The 27,427-nt window shown below is 42.8% G+C and overlaps 1 protein-coding gene across 1 annotated transcript in view; it reads right to left on the reverse strand.

The window, feature by feature from the left end:
- The window catches only part of LOC8024930 (cytochrome P450 3A14), a 96,965-nt gene extending 69,768 nt beyond the window's left edge, over positions 1-27,197 (reverse strand). The window contains exons 1-3 of the mRNA XM_040221238.1: positions 27,133-27,197; positions 25,514-25,610; positions 22,748-22,800 (exon numbers count right to left, since the gene is read on the reverse strand). Coding sequence (XP_040077172.1) covers positions 22,748-22,800; positions 25,514-25,610; positions 27,133-27,197 — 215 coding nt within the window. The remainder of the gene's footprint in view (positions 1-22,747; positions 22,801-25,513; positions 25,611-27,132) is intronic.
- Between the last annotated feature and the right edge of the window lie 230 nt (positions 27,198-27,427).

The following is a 27,427-nucleotide window of genomic DNA, read 5'->3' on the forward strand; positions in this document are numbered from 1 at the left end:
ACCCGAGTTACGCCCACATCATCAAGTTTCTTGGGTCTTGTATTGACCACCTCCCCAGACCTTGTCAGTCCCATAACTTACTTAACAGGTTTAAGCGATCATTTTTTGCTTCACTTCACATTGAACATTCCTGTTCCTAATCAAGATAACCACTATAAATGTATTAGAGATTATAAGAAGGCGGACTTTGTCGCTATTAATCGAGAGCTATGTCTGTTTCTGGATAAGTTCCTACAAGGGTTTAATGAGAGATCTATAAATATGAACTGGAACTTATTTATAAATAAAGTGGCTTCACTCACAAATAAGTTCATACCATTGAGAACCATCAGATCGAACCGGAAATCACCGTGGTTTAACCAGCCACTGAAAAGGTTGTCAAACAAGAAAAGACGCTTGTTTCGTTCCTCGAAATCATCCAATTCCCAGTCTCGTTGGGACACGTACCGATGTGCAGCTACTAATTACAAAGTAGCACTAAAAGAAGCGAAATACTCATTTTTTAGTCAAACTTTACCTTCCATGCTCATACATAACCCTAAACAATTCTGGAATGTTGTAAACAAGACTGACAAGCATGTTATAACACTTAGATGTACTGACGGTACTGTAGTTCCTAGCGGTCAATGCGCTAGCACTCTCAACGCGGTGTTTGTTTCAGCGTTTTCTAGTAATCTAAATGCTACTTACCCTGCCTGTCACACTTACGAGTTTTTTCCAATGGACCCAGTTCTTATTGACACAGTTGGTATTGCGAGAATAATAGAAAAACTGAAGATGTCGTCATCCTCTGGTATCGATAATATCAACTCTAAATTTTTGCTTAATGCTAAGATGTATAGCTCTATAATCCTGAGTAAACTGTTTCAGCAGTCTCTTGATACAGGTAGTATACCAGAGGATTGGAAGATCGGGAAGGTGATTCCTTTGCACAAATCAGGTGAAAAGCATTGTCCAAATAACTTTCGACCCGTGTCACTTACCAGCATTCCCTGTAAAATCATGGAACATATCATTTACTCCCATCTTGCAAACTACTTAGAGTCCAATTCTTTTTTCAATTCATCCCAGCATGGGTTTCATAAGTCATTTTCATGTGAAACTCAGCTTTTGTGTTTCACACATGATCTCCATTCCATTCTTGATCGTGGATCTCTGGCTGACTGCATATTCCTCGATTTTTCAAAGGCATTCGATAAAGTATCTCACGAACTTCTCTTTCTCAAGCTGACTAAACTAAAGTTAGACATTAACGTTCTTGCATGGTTGCGCTCCTTCCTCACTAACCGGTCCCAATTTGTGACGGCTAATAATATAAATTCTGATTTATCTCCAGTTGGCTCAGGTGTGCCCCAAGGCTCGGTTCTGGGGCCCTTACTTTTTCTCATTTATATTAACGACCTGCCCACTAATATATGTGCATCCGTCAGTCTCTTTGCCGATGACTGCGTCATTTATCGCGAAATTAACAGTGATTCTGACATCTCACTTCTTCAGTCAGATATTAACAGTGTTTCTGAGTGGTGTGATTTGTGGAACATGAAACTAAACATTAATAAGTGTAAATCTATGCGTGTTTCCCGTCTTGATACTCCTTGTGCTTCTTATCGTCTAAATAATCTCTTTTCGAAACCGTATCATCGTATAAATATCTGGGTGTGCATATCTGTGCTAATCTGTCCTGGTCGTGTCACGTTGAATATATTGTAAATAACGCCAACCGCATGCTTGGATATCTCCGAAGAAATTTTTGTCTTGCTCCCAGCTCATTAAATTTACTTTTATATAAAACATTAGTTCGTACTAAACTGGAATATGCAGCTTCGGTTTGGGATCCTGGTCAAGAATCACTTATCTCCGAATTAGAAGCGATTCAGAACCGCGCATCTCGTTTCATTCTTTCAAATTATCATCGTACATCCAGTGTGACCGCAATGAAGCCTAGCCTATCATTACCTCTTCTTTCACAACGTAGAAAAATGTTCCGTCTGTGCTTGTTTCATAAGATATATCATAATAATCCGATTCTAAAAGAAAGGCTACTAACAACACCTCATTACGTTTCAGTACGCATCGATCACCGTCATAAAGTTGCCATTCCTTCTTGTCGTACTAAACATTTTTATGAGTCTTTTATTCCCAGTGCCTCAACAATGTGGAATCACCTTCCCGGAGCCATTGCCGAAATCCCCGACATCGAGTGTTTTAAAACTGCCGTTTCCAATATTTTTTTGTAAAGAGCCATAACTACTGTATAATATTTTCTGTTGTACGCTGTATATTGTGTTGTACTTTTATTACCCACTCCCCTCTGTAACGCCTCTGGTCCTGAGGGTAAATAAATAAATAAATAAATAAATAAATAAATAAATTAAGAAAAATTATCTTTAATTGCATTTCAATTACAATTTATGATTATATTTTATCAGTTGTGTTAGAATAAAACAACTTTCTCAATAGATTTTTAATGCTGTATATTTCTGAATGGAGGAAATCGTTGGAAGGCTTTCATCTACTTGGCCCGACAACCTCGCATGGTAACTTTTTTTATTTAACATAAATTTAAATATAAATTACATGGATAAAAATAACATTAGTACTTATCCGTATAGGAGACTGCAAAATTAACTGGCTTCTATTGCGTGCCAATATTTGAATATGTCAAATAGCTGTTTGACCAATTGAAAAATACGGCATCAGACATGATGAATATAAAGCACTTAGTATTTAGTTACCAAACAATTCGGCAAAGAAAAAACCAACACACTTTATTTATTAATGATATACGGTGCAGGCGAGCAAGTCTACCCATTTTGCCTTTCCTTAAAAAAATTGAGAATAGGTGGAGATCGAGAATTTAAAGTGTAAGACAGAGCTGCAGAATGACGGAAGTCAAAGTCTCGAACTCCGCTGACTTCCTATTTATAAGCATATATTTATATATACAATATTTTCGAGTTCGCTAACCAACCATCACACAAAAAGACCTTCAAGTTCAGATGACAAAAAAAAGACACGGCATACCTCCTAGGACAAGTCATCCTCCAAGAAAGTAATACAGATTTTCTTTCTAAATTTGATGTTCTACTACAAAACAAGCAGAACACGTCTCTTGAAAAAAAAAAAAGCAAAGCAATTTTATATGAATATCTTTGGTAGGGAGGGTTTGGGTCAGTGGAGTTGTGCTAAGTAGAATAGAAGGGGGATATTGAAACTAAAGCAAGTGCGCAGGCGAGCTGAAGCTTTGAATTACTATATCAGGGAATACTGACCTTTCATTTTACCAGAGAGGATAGTCAGAACAAAAATAGTGGGTTGGTTTCGCACATTGAAGGATTTTTCGTGTTCTGCTTTTTTTGCAGTAGGTAGAATACAAAAAAGCAAATGTGTCTTCCTATTTTTTTAAATGACTAGTTAGAGGTTTTTTGTGGGTGTTTGTGCTCTGAACTTGTGTGCTCTTATAAACATCGCAACCCTATAACCACACCCCTCTTTTTGCGCTAAGCGCGTGTTGGCGAAAGCGTTCACCAAATTTATATTGCAACGTCAAAACTGTTGCTCATGGCAGACAATAAGTAGCTGCCAACACTTGAACAGCGCCATATCAGCTCTCTACTGCATGCGGAAGCCGGCCTTTGTGGGTGTGCAGGTTGGTATGCGACCTTCAGAATGTTGTACATGTGGAGATTCTACTGAATAAACAAGCCAGATGAGCTTGAGATGTTGACTTTTCTGATTCTGTTCCTTTGGCTTTTACTTTAAAATCTTCCGGTTCTCAACTCAGTATCAGGTGGTTTAAGGAAATGGTAACGCTCCATCACCAAGGGCACTCTATTCACTCGCACCTAAGTCGGGTAGTCAATGTGTAATGAAATCATATCATGCTTATGCGGGGAGGTTCGCTCACAACATTGTACAAATATTATCTCCAGAATTACCAACATCAGGATGTCAGTTTTTTTCGAAATGTTCGACGTAATATGCAGCCATAATTCAAGTAAGTGTTGCTAAAAAAAGTAGATACAAAAATATTATAACGACCCCGAGCTATATTTGTTTTTGCGAAGAATAGGGCTGTAAACCTTTACCCCGTCAGAAAATTTGCGCGTTGTTCTTTCTCACTTCTCTTCAAGGCAGGTTTTGTCATGCTGGAATTATGAGGTTGGTGAACGTGAAGTAAAACCTTAATCGCTCAGCTTGCACGACATCTGGGTCCGACAAGGGAGCCCATGTAGTACGCTAGAGAAGCACCTACCTTGTCATAAGTTTGGGAATCTTAGTTGTTTACGTGGCCCTAATATGATTTCGCGTTATGCCACCAGTGAGTTCCAGAGTGCTTTATTTTCTTTTTTTTTCTCTTTTATTTAGCACGCTGGCAACCAAACTGCAAGACTTGAGTCAAATATGCCACGTATGAACCAAAGAACCAGCAGGGAAGCCTAAATCTGACACTGGTTTTGCAATTTAGGTCCAAAGTTGCGACATGAAAATCAAATCGAAACACCATAAGTGAAACCTAGTTCTGTCATCCCTCTTACGATTAAGGCCCAAAGATGCCAAATGACAGTTAACCTACAACTAATGAAGCCTGATTTTGGGAGTTTCGAACTTATTTGACAAATTAGGGCCAAGTTACCTAGACTCTGGCAAAAAATGGCAAGATTAGCTTTCTTCCTCTGCTTCTTCGAGCTTTCTAAGGCCCTAAATTCCCAGACAAACATACAATATTACTCCAAAATATAGAGTGCTACCTGGGAGTTTGGTAGTCGTTTTAAGTTCATACATTATGTCCATCGTGGTGATTTTACCTATCTGGGTTAAACTTCATGGGATCCGGGAAGAACCTCGCGTCCCTGTGAATCTGGAGTGTACGGGCCATGATGCTGGTGCCGGCCTTGTACTTGACTCCCTGGTACTGAAAATCTTCCCCGGCCTGCCTCGTTGTAAATCTGAAGTCGAGCGTTTAAAAATGTGGTGATATTTCGAAAATTTCATGCATGTCAATCGTACTGTAACCGTATTTTAAGAACCTAATTTTAACAACCCCAAAACGTCAATTCGATCTAAAACGTGGCTTCATTGATAAATGTATAATTGCCAATACACGCCCTCATGGTGAAAGCTTCACTAACTTGAAATGCGTTCAGGCAAATCTCTTGGTTCAAAGCAAACCAAGAGATTTGGAGCAAGATAACCCCAACCTGCTTGCTAATGTTTCTAATTAATTAATCGGTTTATCTCATTGCAATAAATTATTTTAGGAACCATATGGTAGGCGACGAGAAGAAATGATGTATAAAAAAGCCCGGGAACGGTCCCGTAACCCATACACTGTTCCTCAGGGCATAACACCCATATATATATATATATATATATATATATATATATATATATATATATATAACATATATATATATATATATATATATATATATATATATATATATATATGTATTGTTAATACAGGTGGCAAATGAAACACTGTCTTCAAAGACAATAATAAATGCAAGGTGTTGATGCTGAAAAGCAAATAACATCGAAAGGTATACTGGAATAAAAATGAAGCTATGCCTGTTGTATTATAATCGTGCCAGTTAACATCAATTTATAATTCCAGCCTGCTGAAAACTGCAATTGAAATTACTGGAACAAATACATTCGAGCATAAATAACCCGAGCTCCTTCATTTATGATCATGATACTGATAATTTCCTTTGGGATTGTATTCGAACGCATCATTTATTTATTTCACAATGTGAAGCTATCGGTTTAACTTCATTGTAGCGAATAAATTTAAGAAATTCAGACACCCACCTTAAAAGCAAAACTTTTCTCCTGCCTGTTTTCAAACAATTTTCACTTCTACCGCAAACGATGCATCTTCGAACGCTCATTCTCCGCAAAAATGTAGCGCTAGTGGTCTCAAGCAGATTGTTGCCTGAAAATTGATAAAAAAAAATGGTTCCCATTCCCGGTAACTGGAGCCGTTCAGCTCCACATATTCAAGGACTCCGTCGGCCTCCATTTTCCAACTAAATTTCAAGAAAATCACTTCGAACGTATAAATAAGATTATGGTTAGTTTTGAAACTCTAACATCTGGTTCTGACCATTAGCACAAGATTAGGGCAAATGTTGAGCTTTCGATAATGAGTAGTCTATGTTGGCAATGAAAACAAACGTGTAATGTTTGCTTGGGGCGACACCTTGTACTTCATTTTTCCGGCGCTGTAGTGCCCTCAGATAAAAGTGTATGCTCACGTGGCTGTAGGGGGCCAAAGCCTCAATGCCTCATTCACAACCTGTCCAAGGTACTTTAGTTTTTGAGTAACTGCCTCGTAATCCAATGGTCCCTGAAAATAAAGAGTGTAACAGACGATAGACAGATTTAGCCGGCACTAAGCAGAATTCTCTTGTGTAGACCCCTCAACAAACATCGTTAATAAAAGCTTTATACATTTCTCCCTAATATTTTCTTGCTTTACTCCCTACTTCTGTTTTCACTGAGGTTCAGTGCGAAATGTTACAAATCAACCGCAGAAGGTTCCTTTAAACGTTTGTTCCCAACAATATCTGCATTCTCAATTCAAGCGAATATAGTGGTGAATAGTGACCAAAACGTAGTCCGCAACCACAACGAAAAAGCTGAAGAAACTGACCGATCCCTACTGTACTAAGAATGGTGAACACTCCCAGAATGCCTTTCGTTTTATTCGTTTGAGGGTGTTGAATTAATAAACAAAGCAGATCCCCTTAAAATGAAGGCGACTTGACTTGGTTAGAGTAACTATATCGCCACCTTTCGTCGTTTTTTTTTTTTTTTACTTTGAATTGCGTGTAAAGGCCCTTTATTCACCTAAGTAAGACTCAGTTCCTTTCACTAAGCTATAGTTACCTCTATATTGACGTACAGAAAGTGTCATACTCGTGCGCATTGTTGACTACTCCAACCAAGTCCGAACAAGATGGCATGATTCCTTCCCTTGTCTTAGGCCAGCGCGAACAAAAAAAAAGGTTTATAAATCTATCTGTATATTAAAACGGAGTTTCAAAACAAATCTATTTCTGATGGTTTATATATATTAAATGATTACGGAAGATCTGTTGCATGCAAACCTTTTCTTGTCGCTCTGCTAGGAAAAGCCCGCCCAGAAATCCATTAGCATCACAAAAATTTGCTGAAAGATCTCAAAACGAGGTCTCAAGAATGACATAGGCAGAAAGGTAGAATGTAGATACAAATCCTGTGATCCTAGATGTGAATTTATCTCATACATCCTACCTCTGCTTATATATATAAAATATTGGGCATACAAATCGAAGCTTTATTATAGTATATTGCCATGTGCATGGCGAAGTTGGCAACGCACACAACTGTCAAACGGATAAACGAATTCACAACCCGCAAGGCACGAGTCATTTGTTATCAAACTACTCTCTGGAAAAATATTGCAGCCCATTCTCGGCGGATGCCGTGTGTTCTTGTTCGGAATAGTCCTGAAGGTACGACATATATCAAAGCAGAGGCCGCGCGCAGATTCTTTAAAGTCATCCGTCTGTTGTTAACGCAGTACGGTCGGTACTTTGTCTTAGTTCCTAAGCACCAATTCGCCTCATCTACTGCTTCTTTTTTCAATTCTACATTCACTTTCCATATTTCATTTATGACAATATACTAAGTACATATCCTAGTAAACAAATATATAGGTAATCAAGAAAGCGAATGGTCGAGGAGCCGAGAAACCTCTCAACCCTGATAGGTTCCATGACGGCCTGAAAAGTTGAATGACCGATTTGCTTTGTTGGCGTCGATGCGATTTAGTATAGTGGCGAAGTAACGATGTTTCTAGTAACTATGCCGCTTGATAAAAGCAGGGCATTGCATAGGACGTTCACGCTTCTTGTTCCCTTATTTGTTTGTCGCTATTCGTATAGGCTAATGCGCTCATATTATTAGCTACAGAGAAATAATTAGATGATTGGGCATCGCCACGCCCTGCATCTTTTAGGCTGCCAGAGATTCAAAACTTATGAAACACGCGCGCCGTGAGTTATTAAATCTACGCCTTTTGTTTCGCAACAAAATGTTTAGGTGTTCTTATTGGCTACTACTGCCATCTTATTGACGCCGGAGTGGTGCTTGGATACTTCGGAGTGGCCACATAGTGCGTTCCTTAAAAATGTGAGTAAAGTTAAACTGTTCTTATTGTAGAGCGTAGATCTTAGGCAGCCGTTTTCGGCTTGAACGGCGTCGCCGTCGCCATCGCCGTCGGCGTAGCCGCGCGGTGCATTATGAAAACATTTCCCAGCTAAATTTAGTGGAAACGTTTCCTCGATAGATTTAGCGAAAAATATTCCCCTCGAAATTTAGCGGAAAATTTTCCCCGACAAATCTAGCGAAAAAATATTTCCCGCTAGATTTAGCGGGAAAAATTTCCCCGCTAAATTTAGCCGAAAAAATTCCCCGCTAAATTTAGCGGACCATTTTCCCCTAAATGGGAGGCGAGCAGCAGAGATGGAGGGACATAGCCTCTTCTCCGTAGCTTCCCCTCCTCCTCCTCAAGAGCTGCGCTCTAATGCGGCGTTACAGGGAGTTGTAAACTTCTTTCATTTTTTTGTGTGAATCACGAAGAACCTACCGAGCCTTCGATGGTCTCCTTCATCTCTTCCCTGACTCTTTCTTGGATGTCTGGGTATTTCGCCAGTGCGTACGTAACGAAACATAGCGCCGTCGCAGTCGTTTCAACCCTGGAGGATATGCAAGAAAAAAAATATGGTCGGTTTCAACATAAGACATGTCAGAGAAGGTTCGCCCGCAAGACGCAGGGCACTTCCCATGCAGAATAGAGTAGGTGTACAAGTATGCCTTTTGTGGCAAAATGTTTGAGTAGAGGAAGGTACTGAACAACGATAATCTGACAGTTCTCTGGAATATACATGGTGTGCATTGATTTCAACAGATTAAAAGAAAAAAACATGAAAGGTACGGACTGTGCATGCGAGTCATACGGCCATTGGGACATAATATAGGGGATAATTTTCACGTTGTCACAATTAACTACAATTTTGCAATCAACTTCTGAATTATTCAAAAAAGCATATGGTTTCAATTTGAAGCTTGTTGAGCATCCTCAAACATCCCTACTCAATTTTCCCCACGTGCTTCAGGGCGTCCTAAAATTGACTGATATTGGGGTTTTTGATAACGCTCAACAAGTTTCTAATTGTAAGCATATCTTGAAAGTCAGGCAGCAAAATGCACTCGCAAACTGGTGCCTGCTGCCAATATATTTACATTCACACATTAAAGTTTTAGTCAACTATTTACCTAATGACTTTTTTCAGTTCCCGACGACCGCCACGCGGCTTGCTGTTCGGTCACGGATTTTGAACTGGACCATCCAGTTTTTTGTGACTATTTTTTTTTAAATTTTCCTGAAGCATCGATTTATCGTGTTTTTTAGGTAAATATATCTGATCATAGATGTGCATGTTTTTTATGTCCCATTCTGTGACGCTATAAAATGTATTTCATTCTTTTTCTGCAGATCAAATTTTTTTTCTGTAAACTTGGCGATGGATCTTCTGCCGGAGACATGTGGTAACTGGTTGTAGATTAAGTACATTCACTAATTCCATGTACATTCCTGAGGCCTTCACTTTTAACTTGCTTGGCTTTTTGAGGAGGTAGGGTATTTAAAATATCTGTTGACGGGAATGGGTTCTGGTTCTTTTTGTATTACTCGTCATGGATAAGAAAAAAACGGCCGTTGATAGCCTCCTTTAAGAAAAGGCAGATTATTCAATGTATTAAAACTGTACTTTTTCATAAAACTGCTCATACTTGCCTTTAATGGCTTAAATGTTATCGAGTCCATGAAAAATAGAAAAAAGAAGGATATGACCAAAAACTATTGTTATAAAACACAACGCGGTAAATCTGGCTCACGGCAATCCAAGCTAGAAATAAATTTTAAAATTAATTATAAAAACAAGATTGTTAACAGTGAAGCCAATGGAAGCGGAGGTTTTAGGTAGACTTGCATCTTATTTAATTGCAAATCGTAATTTCTTTTATTTGTATAAATGTTCCACCTGGTGCTTGTCTGCCCTATTAAAAAATTATTAGTTTGTGATTGATGTAATTCTTAATATGTATTCACATATGCAAAGAACGCAAGTTCTTTGCATTAGATATTAAAGTTACTTCACTTCTAACTATTAATAGCCTAACTCGGATATCCACGAGATATTTGTGGAGGGGAAGGACGCGGAATGAAACTTAATTAAACGGCCTACAAATCCTCAATCTTTGTCTTGTTAGGTAAAAATTAATTGAGGCGCTTAATTGTTTTCGGGCAGGGAAGGTTACTTCCACAAACGCACGTGCATATAGAAACTTTTTTCTTTAATTAATTAAATTTTGATTTTACCCCCTTCCCCCGTACTTTACGCGTAGAAATATAAATTATGTTCCTAAAAAACAATTAGCGGTCCTCTTACACGACCGGGACGTGCACCTGTTTGAGCTCTACCGGTTGATAAATAATAGTATAAATAATAATAATAATATATATATATATATATATATATATATATATTTCGGCCGGAGTCCGGTCTCCCTGACGAAGGCCGGACTCCGGCCGAAACGTCGAAGATTAAATCGTCCGTTGTTGCTGTTTTTCACTAAGGGTTTTTTTCTTCTCAGTTTTTTTTCTTCTCAGTTTTATACCCACGCCTTCGGCCTCCCGCCACCATGCCCGTTATATATATATATATATATATATATATATATATATATATACCTAAATAATAAAGCAGCTAGTAAGCAAACACTTTATACGGCAGGCGGAAAGTTTCCGGTTTAAGTCAATATTCCGACTACCCTCAATAGCCCCCTCTTGAGCGATTAACACCGTGTCGGATAGCAGGTCAGGCACGTCGATTCATCCCCAATATGAAGTGAAAGTAAAAAAATTGTTTGACATCTCTCTGAATGTAACCTAGAGACTTATCGTCTACAATTATTTTAAGACATATCACAATCCAATTAGCGTTTATATGCTACCTAATAAATGCAGCAGTCTTTAAACCCATATGCGAACAAGTCCCGCGCTTCGGGCATCCTCGAGCACGCGCACGTGTATATGTCCTTGTGTCTTAATTTTATAGTTTTCCTTCATCAATAAAAAAAGACTTGTATGCCTGCTTTTTTTTTCACAGTACTTTAGAATACAACTTGAACAAGAAAGTATGCAGGCCAATCGCCACCTTTGCCAGCCGGCTTTTATTTTAGTATTGGCTTCAGGATTAGCGACCATTAATCGAACTAGCGCACTGAAATAAGATAGTGTGCCTTTAGGCGTCCCGGCCCGTTTGACTCCCTCACAAAATAACGAAACGCCGCACGAATATCGATGCCGCGCAGCCTACAGGAGAGCGGCCGAGGCGAGCGGGATAGCCCTTCTCCTTCTCGCCACCACGCCACGAAGCAGGGAACAGCGGCAAAAGACCGCGCTAAGCCGTCCCGAAGCAGGGAACAGCGGCAAAAGACCGCGCTAAGCCGTCCCGAAGCGAGCGAGAGACAAAGAGCGCAGGTAAATCAATAGTCACCTTTCCTCCTTTCTTATCACTCGTAGAGAACCAGCCGTACGAGCAACAGTGTCATTACGAATCGAGGGTCGACTCAGTTTCTCCGGAAATGTACGGAGAAGTCACATGGCCCGCCCTTCCTCGACGTCACCCACAAACCCTCATCGAGCCCATGGTAACACCAGAATCCTCGTGCCTCGACAGAGCCATGAACTCACCGAAAACATGAACTTACGCCCGTCACCGAACTCACGCCCCATACTGAACGTCAAACTCAGAGGCCAGATTCATAAAAAACCTCTTACCTACGACAACTTAGCTACGAAGTTCGTAAAGTTACGATCATCGTAAGATGAGGCGAGAACGGTATTCACAAACGTGTTCTTAAGTGAGAGGAGGAAAGTTACGACCTCTTACGGAGAAACGATGACTTCCGGTGCTGTTGCTATGGCAACGGCGTCTTCGGCAAAACGAACAACCAATTAGAGAGCTAGGCATAGTTCGGAGCACGTGGATTTTTAATAACAAACACAGGCTAACCACTCGTTGATAGACAGCTCTGTGTATGTCCTGTCCTGTCTGTGTGTAAACGTGTAGTGTTCAAGCTGATTCTCATAAACACGGGCGACCTTTCCACCACCTCTTGTCTGGGGTTCGTGTCCGTGCAGTGGTATATCGACGCTAACACGATTTAAACGCTTCGTTGACTGCTACAAACTCGATCGCTACGAAGTCAACACAACTGTCATCGTTGGGAAAACCCCGTGCCAGTCGTTTGCAAAGCGACGTAGAAGGAAACAAACCGCCGCGGCATTTCTCGCGGCCTCGGAAATGCAGGAGTGAGCCGACGTTAAAAAAAGATACGTTTGAACTACTAGAGTGTCAGCAAGAGTCACGCAAATACCTGTTCACACTCGGAGCGGACGCGTGCGTTTGATCGAAGTGCTGGATTCAGACTGCGTCTCGGTAACCGCTTCAGGACCGATCTTCTACGATTGCAACTCGATACTGACGTGACACTCGGCAAAGAAAGGTTGGACCGGCATCACGTAGCTCCCACAAACTGATACAGCTCGACAGTTAAAAATGGCATACTAATAACAAAGTGTACATACCGTGTTGCGAAGGTAATCCATACGGCGTTTATTTGAGCTCTATATCACACAAAACAAGGAGATAGAATCGAGGAGTCCCTTTTCGACGACAGCGTTCGTCACCGCTGCCTCGGAAATCAAGGTGATCGAGATGATAAGGGGAATCGGTTGACCTCTGAAATTTAGTTCAGCTATCAAACTATTCATACGGGGAGGGTCCCCAAGGGTCGCGCGGGCATATTCCATTCAGCAAGCCAGCCGGTCGTGGGCAGACGGTCTTGGCCAAGGACCGTCTGAGCAATGCTGCGCCGGAACGGGTCGGAGTGCCTGCTAGGCCTATATATTCTGCCGAGCTCGCTTGGTCGGTGGGATCGTCGCCTTTGTTGCCTTTTCCGGGTGTCTGTGGATCCAGCGTTCATGTTGGTCGTGGTCGGTTTCAAGTACTTCTTCATTTTTTTCTTGCTGCTTGAAGTCGGGACGCGCAAGAAGAGCAGGTAGAAAAATAAACGTCCGTTGGGTCGTCCCGACCGAGCAACTGAGCAACGTTGTCGGCCATGTTAGTTTGATCGTAGAAAGTACGTAAGACAGCTTCGGAGCTGTCGTAGGATTTTGTCGTAACCTGCGCAAAAGTTACGACAATTTCGTTTCGAGAATACGGATTTTCTCTCAAATTTGTCGTACGCATTTTTTTCGTCGTAAGTTCGCTTTGAGAATCCGGCCTCAGAAGTTTTCGAGGATTACAAACTCACTCACTTTAACATCACGTCAAATCGCTGAGAATGAGTGAGGTGAGTGTGTGTTGTCATGAGTAGTGTTGGCGAGGTGCGCTAATAAACAAACACAATCATGAAAAGCATATAAATCAGGAATGAACTCCCACATAAACTGGCCGAAAACAATTCATAAACAGCAGGATGTTACTCACGCGGCAAGAAAGAGCGTGGCGTTGTTCGTGATCACCTCTTCGGAACTGAGTTTCCTTGTGGTCCGGACACCTGCAAACTAAAGTATTTTGACTGTTCTATCCTTGAAAGCACAGTTCCTTAGGTCAATCTTTTGTATAGAGAATAAGGATTTTATAGTTCCCGAAAACATTAAGGTAGAGCCAAACTTCACATTTCTTTTTACCATACTCTAGGCACCATGGCCCTAACTCGCCGAACAAGTGCCAAAGATATAGGCTTCAGTGATGGTAGTTTGGCCTATCATGTAGTCGCACCTGTGAACCTAAATCGCCAAAAACGTTCAAGCGTTAGGCTTCACTCCTTGTTGTTCCCGTTTGTACGTGTCATCTTTGTGTCCAATCTGCCCCTTTTGTACTAATGTTATTGTATCAGCAAATCTCTCAAACTTATTGGGTGGGGAGCTTTAGTGTGATGCTTGGGACTTATAACGTCTCTAAGCTTCTTTGAAACATGGTGGTAGGAAGAATAGGAGTCGATATACCAGCTCAAGTCAGCCCAACGAGAAAACCCCATGTGAAGCCGGTAGTAGAGGTCGAGCTCGGTGCCAACGCCCCAAAGGGTGTCCTTTGGCGGTGACACCTATGTTCAGCGGTGTCGAAAATTGTCCCGCACATTGAGCAACCTTAGTGAAAACAAAGAGGCCAACGTTTTTACACCTTTACCCTGTGGGCTAGTTGCTTCATTGGAAACTGTGTTTGAAGTAGCCCGCCACTCTTCATATTCCGCGTCTATAAGGCTCTGAAGCAGGTCGTTTCTTCGTAGCTGTGAACAAACAAAAACAACAAAAAAGGGAAACTATGTGAGGCGTTTCTTCCTTCCAAATTACTAACTGCACTGTGAAACGCTGTGACGAGTTCACGTTTATAGCGACTTTGATAATGTTGACTTTTCGCGAGCTCTACTTTTAGGCAAAAATAATTATGATTTTTTTTTAAAGTCCATTTCGGGGGTATTACGTGAGAAACACGCGTAGAGCATCTAGAACGTCCCAGTGAAGAATAAAGATTAATAAGAACCGCCTCGAACTTGTTGGTGTGCAACCAAAAGTTTTGTTATACAGAGTATTCTCCGAACTAGTCTCCGTCAGCTTGCGGAAATCTGGTTCCGCACTCCAACCGGCCACCTGGTAAGAATCCAAGGGACAAATTTTTTTTTTTAATTTTCGCAGATGTTTTAAATGAGCAGGATTGTTCCATAACAGGTCGCGCAAAATACCAAAAAACTCCCGCTTGTAAAAAAAAATGTCAAGAAACCAATTGGACCCACCTGAGGGTTGTTTTTACGCAGGTGGATCACTTTTGCCGCGTGTTCAGTAAAATCTCGAAGAGGAAATGTCCCAAACGTCCAGTTCAGCCACAACAGTGAAGTCACAAATTTACCAAGCGATGTCGTACAGTCTGTAGTTCAAAAGGCAAACGTCGGTCATACATCAACTGCCATAAAACTACCATTTAGCGAGATTTTTTTTTATTATAAGTGTGCAAAAAAGCAAGAGCTCGTCAAACGAAAGACAAAAGCGCAAAAAGAAAAACAGAAACGTGAAAAGAAAGCCAAAGGAAACACATGGCAGTAATTACACGAAACATGATCGCAGCAGCAAAAGTCACACTTAAAGTTGATATAGACGAAGCTAATTGGTAGTTGCGAAAGTCCGGTAATGATAATGATGCAGGGTATTCTCTTCGTGAAAGTGTTTGAACGTTCTGACCCACAAGAGAACTGATTGACTGTGGGGCCAGGCAAACTTGCGCAACAGCAAAGTTATTCAAAGAGTGCTCTTTTAGCATTACCTTATTAACACTAAAACTAAATCATTACGTAATGCTTGTGTATATTATAATAGCAATGATTAAGGATGATAAAGTTGTTTCACCTCGGCAATGACTTCACTAAGAAACTTCATGAACAGTAATAATAAGATACATAATTCTGGGCCATGTGAATTTCGGATAAATAAGAGTTCGCTACAAGAATGCAGAGATAACATTTTGGTTTATTATTATATTGCTCATAGCAATAACACAAAAGTGTATTTTTCACCACTATTATAGGAGGGTTAGTAGAAAAAACACGGCGCTTGTGCAATTTGACAGCTTTCCTAACACGCCATCTCAATCACGCAATAGACAAAAACAACTATATAAGAAAATATCCCAAAATAGCATTTTACGGCGCGCGCTCTCAGGAAACATGACGATTAAAGGAAAGCTCCGGCAGTATTTAGAGCTACCAATAATAGGCATTTTTTCGGAATCTACAGGCTTTACTTTTTCTGCCATGTTAATTATTACCTCCACATTCCAAAAAAAGTATTTTAAAACAAAACTGAAAGAAAAAGCCACTCCAAAACCAACATTCAAATCGTTTTCCAAAGTTTTCAGGGGGTTGATGTCAAACGTAACTTGCAAGTCGAGCGGGTAGTCTTTATAAACACTATTTGGATAAGACTGATGGCGAAAGCGAGCTGGTGTAGATTCACCATTTTCTTGAACCACCTAAGAGTGGGTAGAGAACTAGAAGAACCAAAAGTGGAAAGGACAGAAACAGAAAGACAAAAGGCGTCGTTTCAAACTTTGCTAAATGTTTATTTAGTAACACTTTTATATATGCCAAAACCTATTTTCTTTTTTTTTTCTGTTTTCGTTCTTTTCACCTAAGTTTCTCCAGCATACGTTTCACATCATCCAACTTCTTGTAACCCGTCGAAAACGAGCTGACCGTCAGGTTTTAAGTGTTACCAGCAGAGCCTCTCAACCTCTAAGACCAAATTCGGCAATTCTAAGCTTCACGTAAAGAGGTCATTGTGACTCGTAATTTTGGTTCCTAGTTCAGAAGCGTCTCCTAATCTGTGGAATCAATATCGAGGCAAATAAGTGACTATGAAAATTTCCCCTGAGTCTGCCTTTAAAAAGGCTCTATCTGTCAATAAATAATCTGAGAAAACAAATTACACCGTAAAATTCTTAGTATTCGCGAACCCAAACGTTTCTCCGATTTCGGGACTTGTAAAATTTCGCGAAATACAGTGGGTGCGAATATTTCTATTTTTTGTGGAAGCAAATTCCTTCCTTTAAAGTTCGCGAAATTTAAATGTTGCGGAAATCATTCCGCTGCCCAATTTGCGAAAAATCAGGCCGTGAAAGTGAAGGCTTTTACAGTAATTCAAGGCACACACTGAGTAGGCATGTGCACGCGTGCAGAGAGCTGAACATCAAATACGGGCCAAATATGTGCGAAACGCTCACGATTTGCGCGTGGGACGCTGGACCAGAAAACCTAAAGTACAGCGCCTAAAGTCCCTCGAATAACGTTGTGCTGAGCAACGACAGGCGTTCCACAGCCCAGTAGACAAAGATGGCAGTGCGCACAGAAGGCGATGTTTGCAAATGTCTGTACGCCTTTTCACATTAAGTGACCGCACACTACGCTACAATTGGATGGAGCCAATCAAAAACCGCTAAAAGTGCATCGTCACGACGCTCGTCGTCAATGAGCCTTCGCTACGGGAGTTGGCATTTGCACATCATCAAACCGGGGGCGGGGGGGGGGGGGGGTTGTGTCGTTGTTTCTTTCAGTCACGCATTTCCGTTAGAGGGGGTCGCGTGACTTCTTTCTTCTTCGCGTTTTGTCGGCTATAACCAATGTTGGCTGTACACCTTTCCCACAAGGGCGCAGCCATCTTGAATGTCGTCCCTTCTATTATGCGGTAAAACATCGTTTTGATCTCTCCGCGCCGCTTGAGGGTGCTTACGAAAAATGCATGATTGTCGCATTCTTGTTTTGCCTCGCCTATATTTTCTCGCATTTCCCAGGTTCAAATGTTTTATCTTTTTTAGAGCGCAGCTCTTAGGCGGCCGTTTCCGGCTTGAGCGGTGTCGGCGTCGGCGTAACCGCGACCCCCCCCCCCCCCCCCGAGGACCTCGGGAGGACCTCGGGAGGACCTCGGCCTCCTTCGGGAGGACCACGGGTTGCTTCGGGAGGACCTCGGGAGGACCTCCCTATTGAAAATCGCTCTGATGGGACTTCAGGATTTTTTTAAAGGGTGTGAAAGGGACTTCAGGAATTTCTGAGATGTTTGACGGGGGCACCGATATTTCCTGGTGGGTTCACTGGCCCCGTCAGAGGCTCTCCTGAAATGTCTAAAGTCCCTTTTACGATGCCTTGAAATGTCTGAAGGCCTGTCAAGAACTTTTCTAATGGGGTCGGGAAAACCTTCAGGCCTCTTGATATGTCTGTGTGGGCAACGGCCCAGGTGGAAAAAACACATTTCGCAGAATTAATGAACATAGCTGCTTATTGTACGCTACGGGGGAAAAAATAAGTATTTGGAGAATGCCGATCGTGTGTGAGTACGGTCAGATTTTTATTACTGCTCTTCTATCAGATACGGGTGGGCTCCTGGACCCGTCTGTCACTGCCCGGGTGTTCGGTCGCGAAAGAGCTACTGAGGGCGACCGCCCATGTGGAGAATTGACGAGCCGCGGGCCGAGTGGTGTTGACCGAGCGGCGTTTTGAGGCGAACGCAATCCTGTCCGCTCGAGGCGAAATACGTGCAACCATGTATAAAAAAAAAAAAAAAAAAAAAAGGAACAAGCCGAGAGCAGTGCGCGCTTTCCAGGAACAGGGACGCACGCGGGAGCGACTCGTTCCGGGAACCGGTCCCCCCACGGGGGACTGTCCCCAAAAAGCAATCGCCTCTCTCCGCCCGGTAATGGGGAGAGGGTGCAGGGCTGCCAGGCCAGCGGTCGGGGGGAGGAGGGTGCTGTGTGCAAGCGGGGGAGGCCATAGCCATTTTCTCTCTGCTCGTGTGCGGTTCCGGTTATCCCCCGAGCCTGGATGTTTGGAGCGGACCAATTTCCTCCAGGAAGGTGAGCATGCATGGTTTTGAGGGCTCGCCCCTTGGTCTGTTTTGATCCGTGCAGTTTCTTTCTTGGTACCGCAGGTGAACCATAGTTCGGCGCAGGCCGCCTTCAGCACCGCTCGAGCGCCTTTGTGTTCAGCGCATTCAAGGAGATGGTGGCCGGTGTCGGCTTACTCGCTGCAAAGCCTGGCAGTCGGGGTGAGCGTCCCACCGCATGTTGTGCCTGCGCACCGGGATTATGGCACTGTGGGTGTTGAGACGGTGGATGACGGCCGCTGTCCGGACTTGTTCCTTGCGCCTCTTCGTCCGTCCGACTTCAGACCAGCGAGCAAAGAATACGCCGAAGACGCCGGCGCGACGTCATCATGGACGAAACCGTGACTGTGCTCGGGATTTCTCAACGGCGGCGGGTGCTGCTTACGAGTTTGTGGTTTTCGCTAAACGTGCTTACTGAGACTGTGTATGTGTCCGTGAGGTGCACCTGCTCGGTTTTATTAGCTGAACTACGGTACATCAGGAAAATACCCAGCGGCATTGTGAGTACTTTGAAATATCTTTTTTTTTTTGTGATCAAGAAGTCAGTTGTCCCTGTTTGATGTGATCCCTTTCATCTACAGCTCCTTGCGCCGGGTTTGAACAAGCGTTGCTTTTTGAGTTATAATATGCATGTAAAACTAAATGTCGGCAATAAATTTTCAGTGTTTTGACCTGCATTTTTGTCTATGGTTCGCAGACATTTGGGCGTCTAAAGGGTTGATGGGCTAAAGGGCCTGACGGGTTAAAGGGCTGTGGGGCTAAAGGGTTTTTCTATGGGGTATCCTTGAAGGGCTTTTCTGTGGGGTATTTTTGAAGGGTTTTGAAGGCCTGTGAGGTCCCATAATCCTTCAAGGCTGACGGGCCCTTTTAGAAATATTTTCAATAGGGCTGGGTACCTTCAGTGGCCTCGGGGAGGGGAGGTCACGTGACCCCCCCCCGAGGTCACGTGACCCCCCCCTACCCGAGGTCACGTGTCCCCCCCCCTCCCCCCCCCCCGAGGGCCGCTGGCCTCGGGTTCCTTCGGGAGGACCTCGGGGGGGGGGGGGGTCACGTGACCCCCCTCCCGAGGTCATGTGTCCCACCCCTCAGCACCCTTCCCTCCTCCTCCCCAAGGGCTGCGCTCTGATTCGGCATTGCAGGGAGTTGTAAACGGCTTTCCTTTTTTTCGTCCCGCATAACAGATATGGAACCCACGTGACTGAAAGCGACATGAAACAGAAAACGTCTATAAAGGGGGAGTGTGTTAACCCAGCAACCTACGTCGCCATCCCAGCGTCGCCATGCCTGCGACGATGGATGTCTTCTATGCCGTCGACGTTATTGCCAAAACAAACAGGAAGAACGCGTACTCGTGACCTAGGCAGCGTCACGCTGTGCAAGAATGCCACTTCCGGTCAGCGAAACGCCTCGTTCGGCGGCAGAAATAGGTCCTGAACCTATACGGCTCGCCGCCGCGTTTTCAGCCCAGCGTTTCGCCCCAGCGGCAAAAGCTGGGTGGATCCGCTAGCCGATCCGCAAGTGTAAACGTACATCATTGGCGCTGGTCAATCCAAGCGTGACGCAGGCCAATGGCGGCGGTCGGTGATCTCACCGACTTTTTCGCCGAATGTCGCCAAACTTAAAAGCCCGCGGTCGCTTATGCTTTCTCTTCGTTCCGTAGACGTGTTTTGTCTTCATTCAACTTAAACTCAACAGCATTGCGGGAACTGCAGCATTTGTTGCAAAGATTTTAGGGCACAATCAATATTTACGGTATCTCGTGGAAAACAACGTTTACAATAAGCAAAAAAAAAAACGCTTCGCTATTGAGGAAGTAAAAACAGTTGCAAAAAACTTACGAGCGAGCACATGAAATGGGCCGGTCATGAGTCCCCTTACGGCCTTTTTCGCACTGATGATGAAGGGATGGTTCGGGTCATGCTGAAAACTGTTGTCAATGCCGAAGGATGTTCGTCCAATGTAATCAACCGTGAGCGCCTGAAACTTTTCAAGCATGCGAACCTCTTTGCCATTGTCAGCATCTTCGCCGATGAGTTCCACGAACACGTTGCAAACGTCCACGATGTGGGCCATCATCTTGAATTTTTATTAAAGAATAATAGCTCATTTAAAATCGAACCTACACACCAACGCGCTGTTTACAGACAAGCCCCAAATTGCCCACCTCCGGTGTGCTACGAGCGCTTTGTAACGGCTGCTTCCTGCCGTACGAACGCCGTTCGGCATTCAAGCGCGTTCAAACGCAACTATCGGTGTGAGCCTCAACCGTTTAAACTGAAATGTGTGCATCGGCCTTGAGATATTTTAAAACACACGGAGATAAGCAGTTAAGTTTGTGGACCTGTCTGTAGGGCATGGTTCCGCGGTAGAGATTCCGATCATTTTTAATATTCACCTGCTTGAGTTTGACAGGGGTAAAAGCGGAAGAGACAACGTCACGGATGCTCTTCCACTGCGAGTCTCTGGAGAAGACCAGAGCATGTCGAAGAAAAGGGTGCATCTCGTTTGTTCTGATTGTGACCTGTAAAAGAAAATATTCCAAATCGTCGAGAAAAAAAAATGCTGGTTTATACATTTGTTTCAATCGTCGAATATGTTATGACCGCTTGTGAGAGTTAACGTCTGCATGGCTCTCTTGCGTCAGCCATCGGGTAGCCCTGGAGCACGTTCTATTTGTGTGTATGTACGTATTTTCCTTGGGCCATGGCATTGAAATAGTTGTGACAATGCTAATAGATATCATTCTTTATAGATTTGGGATTATACTGGACCTTGCAAGTACTGCAGAACCGTCAGTGTATAATTACACGCTGGTGGAAAGGGTTCCAGGCTTCCCGAAATTTGTAAAGGCTCCAGTGTGCCACTGTGTCCTCCAGCGGTTCTGTCGTTGTAGACAGTCACATGTGGTTAATCGATGGCAGCCAAACGCAAATATGTTCATTTCTCACGTTACAGCTTAGAACTATCTAAACCATAACTTATTTAGTCTTCGAAAACATAATACTTTTCTTTTCTTTTCCGAAACAGGTAGGCAAGGGCTTTGCAGCCTACGAAGCAGACTCATATTTGGCTTAAAAAATTATGCCGAACTTCAGAATTACCAGGGGAAATCCAACTGTTCGAGCATTGTCTTACTGTGACCACTATGTCAACGTTTGCCTTGAGGTTATCGGTATTAGGTGTCTCACCACTTCCTAGTAAAGAAACTAAAACTGTTGAATAATGTCAAAAATTGTGATTGTAGTTAGGCGAGACGAACTTTATCTTAGGCTGTGACAAAAACACACAGGGAAAACCTTCATTGCCTTTCCTTTCCGAAGAAGGAAACTACACGTCGCCAAACCCTCATTCTTCGCCGAAACATAGCGCCAGTGTTTCGAGCCAGATGACAAATGTTCAGAAGCAACCGTCATATTACTAAAAACGTTATGAGATTGTCAAAAATTTTCAATGAAACACGGAAACCGACAGATCCCTTAAATAAATCGAGCTGAATGATCCCAGTTACCTAAAACGGGCCCCATTTTCTCCTGAACATTTTCAAAAAATCTCTTATCACTTTTGAAAGAGATAACGGTTAGTTCTATAACTTTGGCTTCTGGATTTAATTGCTGGCGTTCCATTTGGACGGAGACTTAGACTTCGGCGGCGCCTAGTGCATTTCTGCGGAGAACGAAGCTCTATAGATATGTTTGGGGGAATGTAGTATAATATTACATTAACGTCTAGAGTAAGAAGAAGAAACACGCACTCCACGGGCTGTGAAATTCGACGAGCTCTTGACGAAGATGTAATGCAAAAATTCGAGGTCCTTTACTACCAGCATCGGCACGTCGCCATTGTAAAAACTGGAAAATGAGAAGTAAAGACAATACTTAAAAAAAGCGATTGAAACCACAATAGTTGATGGTTTAACAAAATAATAGGAAGTCACGAGTCGTACTGATTTTGAACTTTATCCTTAATAATTAAACATGTTTTCAATTCAAATAATTTTTCTTTAAACAATCTTTTTTTTACAAACACATTTAATTTGAACGCTTTCGAGGAAATATTTTTCCACCGGCTACCAAGAAGTATATTGAGCGGTAAATGTAAGTGTTGTTTACGCATTCAACGCCAAGAATCGTTCTTGGGGTCCATTCAAAAATATCGACTAAAAGATCAAAGATTTATATTTGAACGGTCGAAGTACCTTACCCGAATACGTCGCCATACTGCTTGCACCATTTATCGAGGGCCTGGAACAAACCCTGCAAAGATTGCAAAAAAATTAATAACTTAAGGATGCTACGCATATTTTCTTTAATTACACGAGGAAGCACTCGATTACGAGCAATAATGCAACTAGCTTTAATCCGTGTAAGGTTACAAAAGATCGCGGGGAGTCCTAGAGCCATCAAAGTCAGTCTAATGCCACGTGTCATGTGACCTTTGAGAGCCGTGTAGCGACGCAGGGGGAGCCTAGTCACGTGGTGCGTTCAGAGCGCTCACGTGACTGTAGGGTTTACTACAGTACAAAGTATAACGACTCTAGCCCGCAAGTATATTTTACAAGACGCCAGGGTCCGGCTTTCCCTTATGACTCACAAGGAATCAACCAGTTTGACGGAACGTTTAGAGCCGAAACCAGCGTTCTGGTCCGAACCCGCGCACTGAGCTAAGACACTTTGATACAAAGATTCTTGTTTCCTGTCACGCAATTAAAACCGGAGACAACATAAATTAAAAAACAAAAACAAGGCAACGAGGCGTCTCAATGGAGACGTGTTGTTTTCCTTTTTCTATTTCCGTCCTCTCCGGTTTTAAGATTGTGTAGCCTAAACCACCTCTCCTGTCTATACACATTCTCATTAATTGTGTTTTTGCTTTGGCTGACATGACCTTTCCAAGCGAATACAGGTTGCAGGCAGATAGCTGGCCGTGTTAACGCTCCTCAACACGTGAAGCTAAAGCTCAAGGACCTGCAGAGGCCACAATATTATGGTATTTATTAGAAGTACTCAAATTACTTGTAATGGATTACTTGTTGGAGTAATTTGGTAATAATTTGATTGCTCTTATTGGCGTAGTAATCACTAGAGTAACTTGATAACTTTTAGAATTAATACCACTACTTGTACATTTACTACTTTAACCCGCCCCTCCTTCCCCCCCCCCCCCCCCCCCCTCTCGGTTTCCGAGTTTACAATTACTGGATATATCCACTACAGCAGCTTCTAAATCCTGCGAACAACGAAATATAAAACGATTCTTACTGACCTGTACGAAAGGGTTGCAGGCCCTTTTCCTGGTCCGTCGATATGGTGGCTTAATCGATCGTTTTCAACCTGGCACTGTGAAGTCTGACTTCCCGACAAAAAAATTTAAGTTCGAAGGTTGATGGTTAGTGTAGCATTTACATCCTTATTCACCCTTCAAACTGTTCTCCCTCCCTAATTTTTTTTTATCCCGCCCCAAAGTACTTTCTCTATTTAGTGCCCCAGAACTCCGAGATATACAATACCAGATAATGTCAGCAAAAAATTGACAAAGATGTTCGGCATTCCACTAGAAAGCATTATTTTCCAAATTCAAGTTTCGAGTGCCTTTCTGTGTAACGTTCCGTGGGCGTAAAACAAGCGGGTGCAAACGTTACTTCGAGCGACGAAGCTACATCCGGTTTGCTCCCCTTTAGCTTCGCTAATCTAAATAAAACTTCCGAAGCTTCTTTTTTTTTCTTCATTGCGATTTCCCTTTTATCCCCAAGTTCGTACAAATAAGTTCTTATAAGGTTTTCCGCTCCACTTCCTAGTGGCTCCCTTTACGTCCAGATTTTGTTACACTGGAATTCCCGAACCAAGCCTCCGACAAGGGGATTGTTTACCAAGACTGGTTGATCAAGAAGATGAGTAGTTTTACGTCCTGTGATTATATTTCAAAATTTCACACTACGAAAGGCCCACTCTAAAACCGGGCGAAATGTCTGCCGTTTTGAAAAACTGAAGTAACCGGAAAAGTAACGGTCACTTTTGCAATTTTGCAAGTAACGTCCACTTCCTTTCTCCTGTCGATTAATCAAGTAGTCTAAATGAATGCTCTTCAACCGAGAGTGATTGTCACCTGTAATCGATTACTTTTTTTTTCTTAGTAACGTGTACAACACTCTGCAGAACCCAGGGGTCCTGGGTTCAATCCCCACACCTGCCCGTTTCGGTCTGGATGACCAGAGTACCGGCGTGCTGTCGTGTATCACTACTACGTGATGCACGTTAAAGAACACGGTCTGAAGGTTTTTCTTCACTTGCTACGTCTCTAATCTGTAGCTGAGACTTTAGACTCTCATGGAGACTGACTAACTTCCTCTTTTCTAGACCATCACGACGCATTTACCTCTAAATCGCTGAATCTCATAATTACTAAATGCCCAAGAAGCACGCCAGAAAAATAACCAACTTGGCAAAAGCTTGGCAATCTCAGGGGCCTGTCCTGAGCCTAATACGGTTTGGCGCCGAGGTGTCAGTGCAAATGTACTTTTCTTTCGCGTATATGTGGCTTTTACTGGCTTACCACATCACTGGCAAGGAGCCAGACTTCAGCCAAAGAATTGCGATGCCTAAAACGCACTTGTGTAACTTTTAGGCCAAAAGTTGCCGCATTTTGAAGCGAGCAACCAGAATTTCAGGTTGACTCTGGCTCTTCTTTCGTAATTTAGGCCCAAGGACGCCATATGCCAGCCAAACTACCGGTAGTAAGGCCTAACGTTGGCACTCTTTTAGCGAAATAGGGCCTAGATACCCAGACTCTGGATAGGAAAGGTCCAGTTTCGCTCTACCTTGGCTTTTTCTGGCGTTAAGGTCCAAGATATTCAAACATCAAATTTTAGCCCATTAAAGTTGCCTTACCTGGGTAGTCGTAGCCTGTTTGAATATTGCGCAGAAAACAAAAGTGTGCTCGTGTTCATGTTCAGAGCGCGAAACGACTCACTTTTTCGTGGTATTCCCGGAGATTTCCCCAAATCAGGTTTGGACTAGGACCAGGAATTCCGAGATCCTTGAAGTAGCAGAACGTCCTGCGTCGCCATCTACCCCCCAAAAACAACCACTCCGTTTAGGTATATCAAACGCTTTAAACGCCCAAAGCGATCAATTCAATTCATCTGAGCTGAGTTGGTCAAGTGTCAGGTGGGTAATAATTTAAAAGGCGCCTCCGGACATTAATGTAAAGTGAAGGCTCTCTTAGCAATGTACGAAATATGAAGTTGCGAGTCGAAAAGGCACAAATAATTTGAACACCGAAACATATACATATATTTTAACTATACTTGTCGTCATATAAAAAAAAACGTTTGCGCATTACTCATGCTTAGCACAAAGTGGATCCTGCAATATTGCTTGTTAAGGAATGAAAATATGTTTCTTCTTTGTGTTTGAAACGTGTGTCTCTCCATAAAACAACCTCAAGCTATTCCTAGGTGCACTCAGATACGCTTTTGTTTAACACGCGAAGGGGGAAATTAGTAACGTTCCGCGTGGATCAAGGCATTTTTCTTTTTTACGACGGTTACTGAGGTGGCTACGAGTATTCACCGGGGACAGACTACTCCAGCTAGCCCATGAACAGTCTTCTTTACCTCTACTTATCTTCATCACGCTTAAGACACGCCGGCCATGGTCTGTCCCGAAAATCGCGTTATATCGCTCCACAACTAGGAAGATTTCGGAATCGACACATAAGACCCAGAAGAACAAATCACGAAGCATGGAGTGTGAACAGAATGGGGGGCGCAAGTTCGTCTGTCTCTTGCACAGGGGTTGCGACAATGTCACAACGGCGAGCTCTTATTGGCTGTTTGGAAAAACATAGGGGGTAAACCTCAAGGCTCCTAGCATCGAGGTGCTTCCACTATCCTTTCAATCAAAGCCAATCTAAGCTCGGCGTCATTGTGACGTCACCGCCACTCCTGCTCAAGAAGCAGATGACTCGCACTCCGCGTAAGTTACGTCCTCGATGCTTAAGCTGGCGGTGGCTACAGGACTGTGCAAATAATGGTTAGAATCGGATAGTACTGAGTCACCTTTATAGTGAAAACCGAAAAACCACGGCAACCGGCTTTCTCAACAGTGCCAAGGCTAGGAATAAACCTGCGCAGTTCCATTCAAATCGAAATTCGCACGCAAACAAAACAAAATGAAAGAAAAACTCGCTATTACCTATTTGTGAAAAAACTCTACAGTCGGTGCAAGCTATTATTTCGTATTCACTCTAACAAAAATGCTGGTGCTTGTCTGCATTCCCGCAAAACACTTGGAAGATGCAATCGCTGCAATTTACAGAGGCAGCTTGGCGACAGACCAGGCTAAAAATAGGCTTAGAACTCAAACAACGCTCTGCGCTGTGAGACTGTGCTTGACGTTTTACTTGTTTACGTGCTGCTCATATCACAAAACAACTTTTAGATTTAGGTCTCAAAACATTTTGCAGCTTTGTGTTATGCCGAGCTTCCTCCGCCGATTTAAGCGTTCTACACTCCCTAGTGCCTTGTCGGAAACTAGGTGGACCGGATTTGTAAGGGCGCATACCTCCGAATTTCTACGAAAACTTACCTTAAGACCTTGACGACGAGAAGAATCAAGACCGTAAAAAGAAGCATCGCAGCCGGGTTCAGCATATTCTGGTTGTCTTCCTAAGAGTCTTTCTAAGAGTCTTTCTAAGCCAGAGTGCGTGAAACGTAACGGTTTTCTTTTATACAGTCCAAGTCTCACGAAGAGGGCGCGCGTTTTATATAGACGAAGTCTTGTTTTGGCGACTTCCGTTGATGTAAAAATAAAGCGCGTCTTCCAAGGGTTGTCTGAAGTTATTATAGAAGCTAAAACAAATAACACGACGCGAATGCTGATA

The sequence above is a fragment of the Ixodes scapularis genome, unplaced genomic scaffold (genome assembly GCF_016920785.2).
Source record: "Ixodes scapularis isolate PalLabHiFi unplaced genomic scaffold, ASM1692078v2 PGA_scaffold6__148_contigs__length_123643588, whole genome shotgun sequence".
NCBI classification, from domain to species: domain Eukaryota; kingdom Metazoa; phylum Arthropoda; class Arachnida; order Ixodida; family Ixodidae; genus Ixodes; species Ixodes scapularis.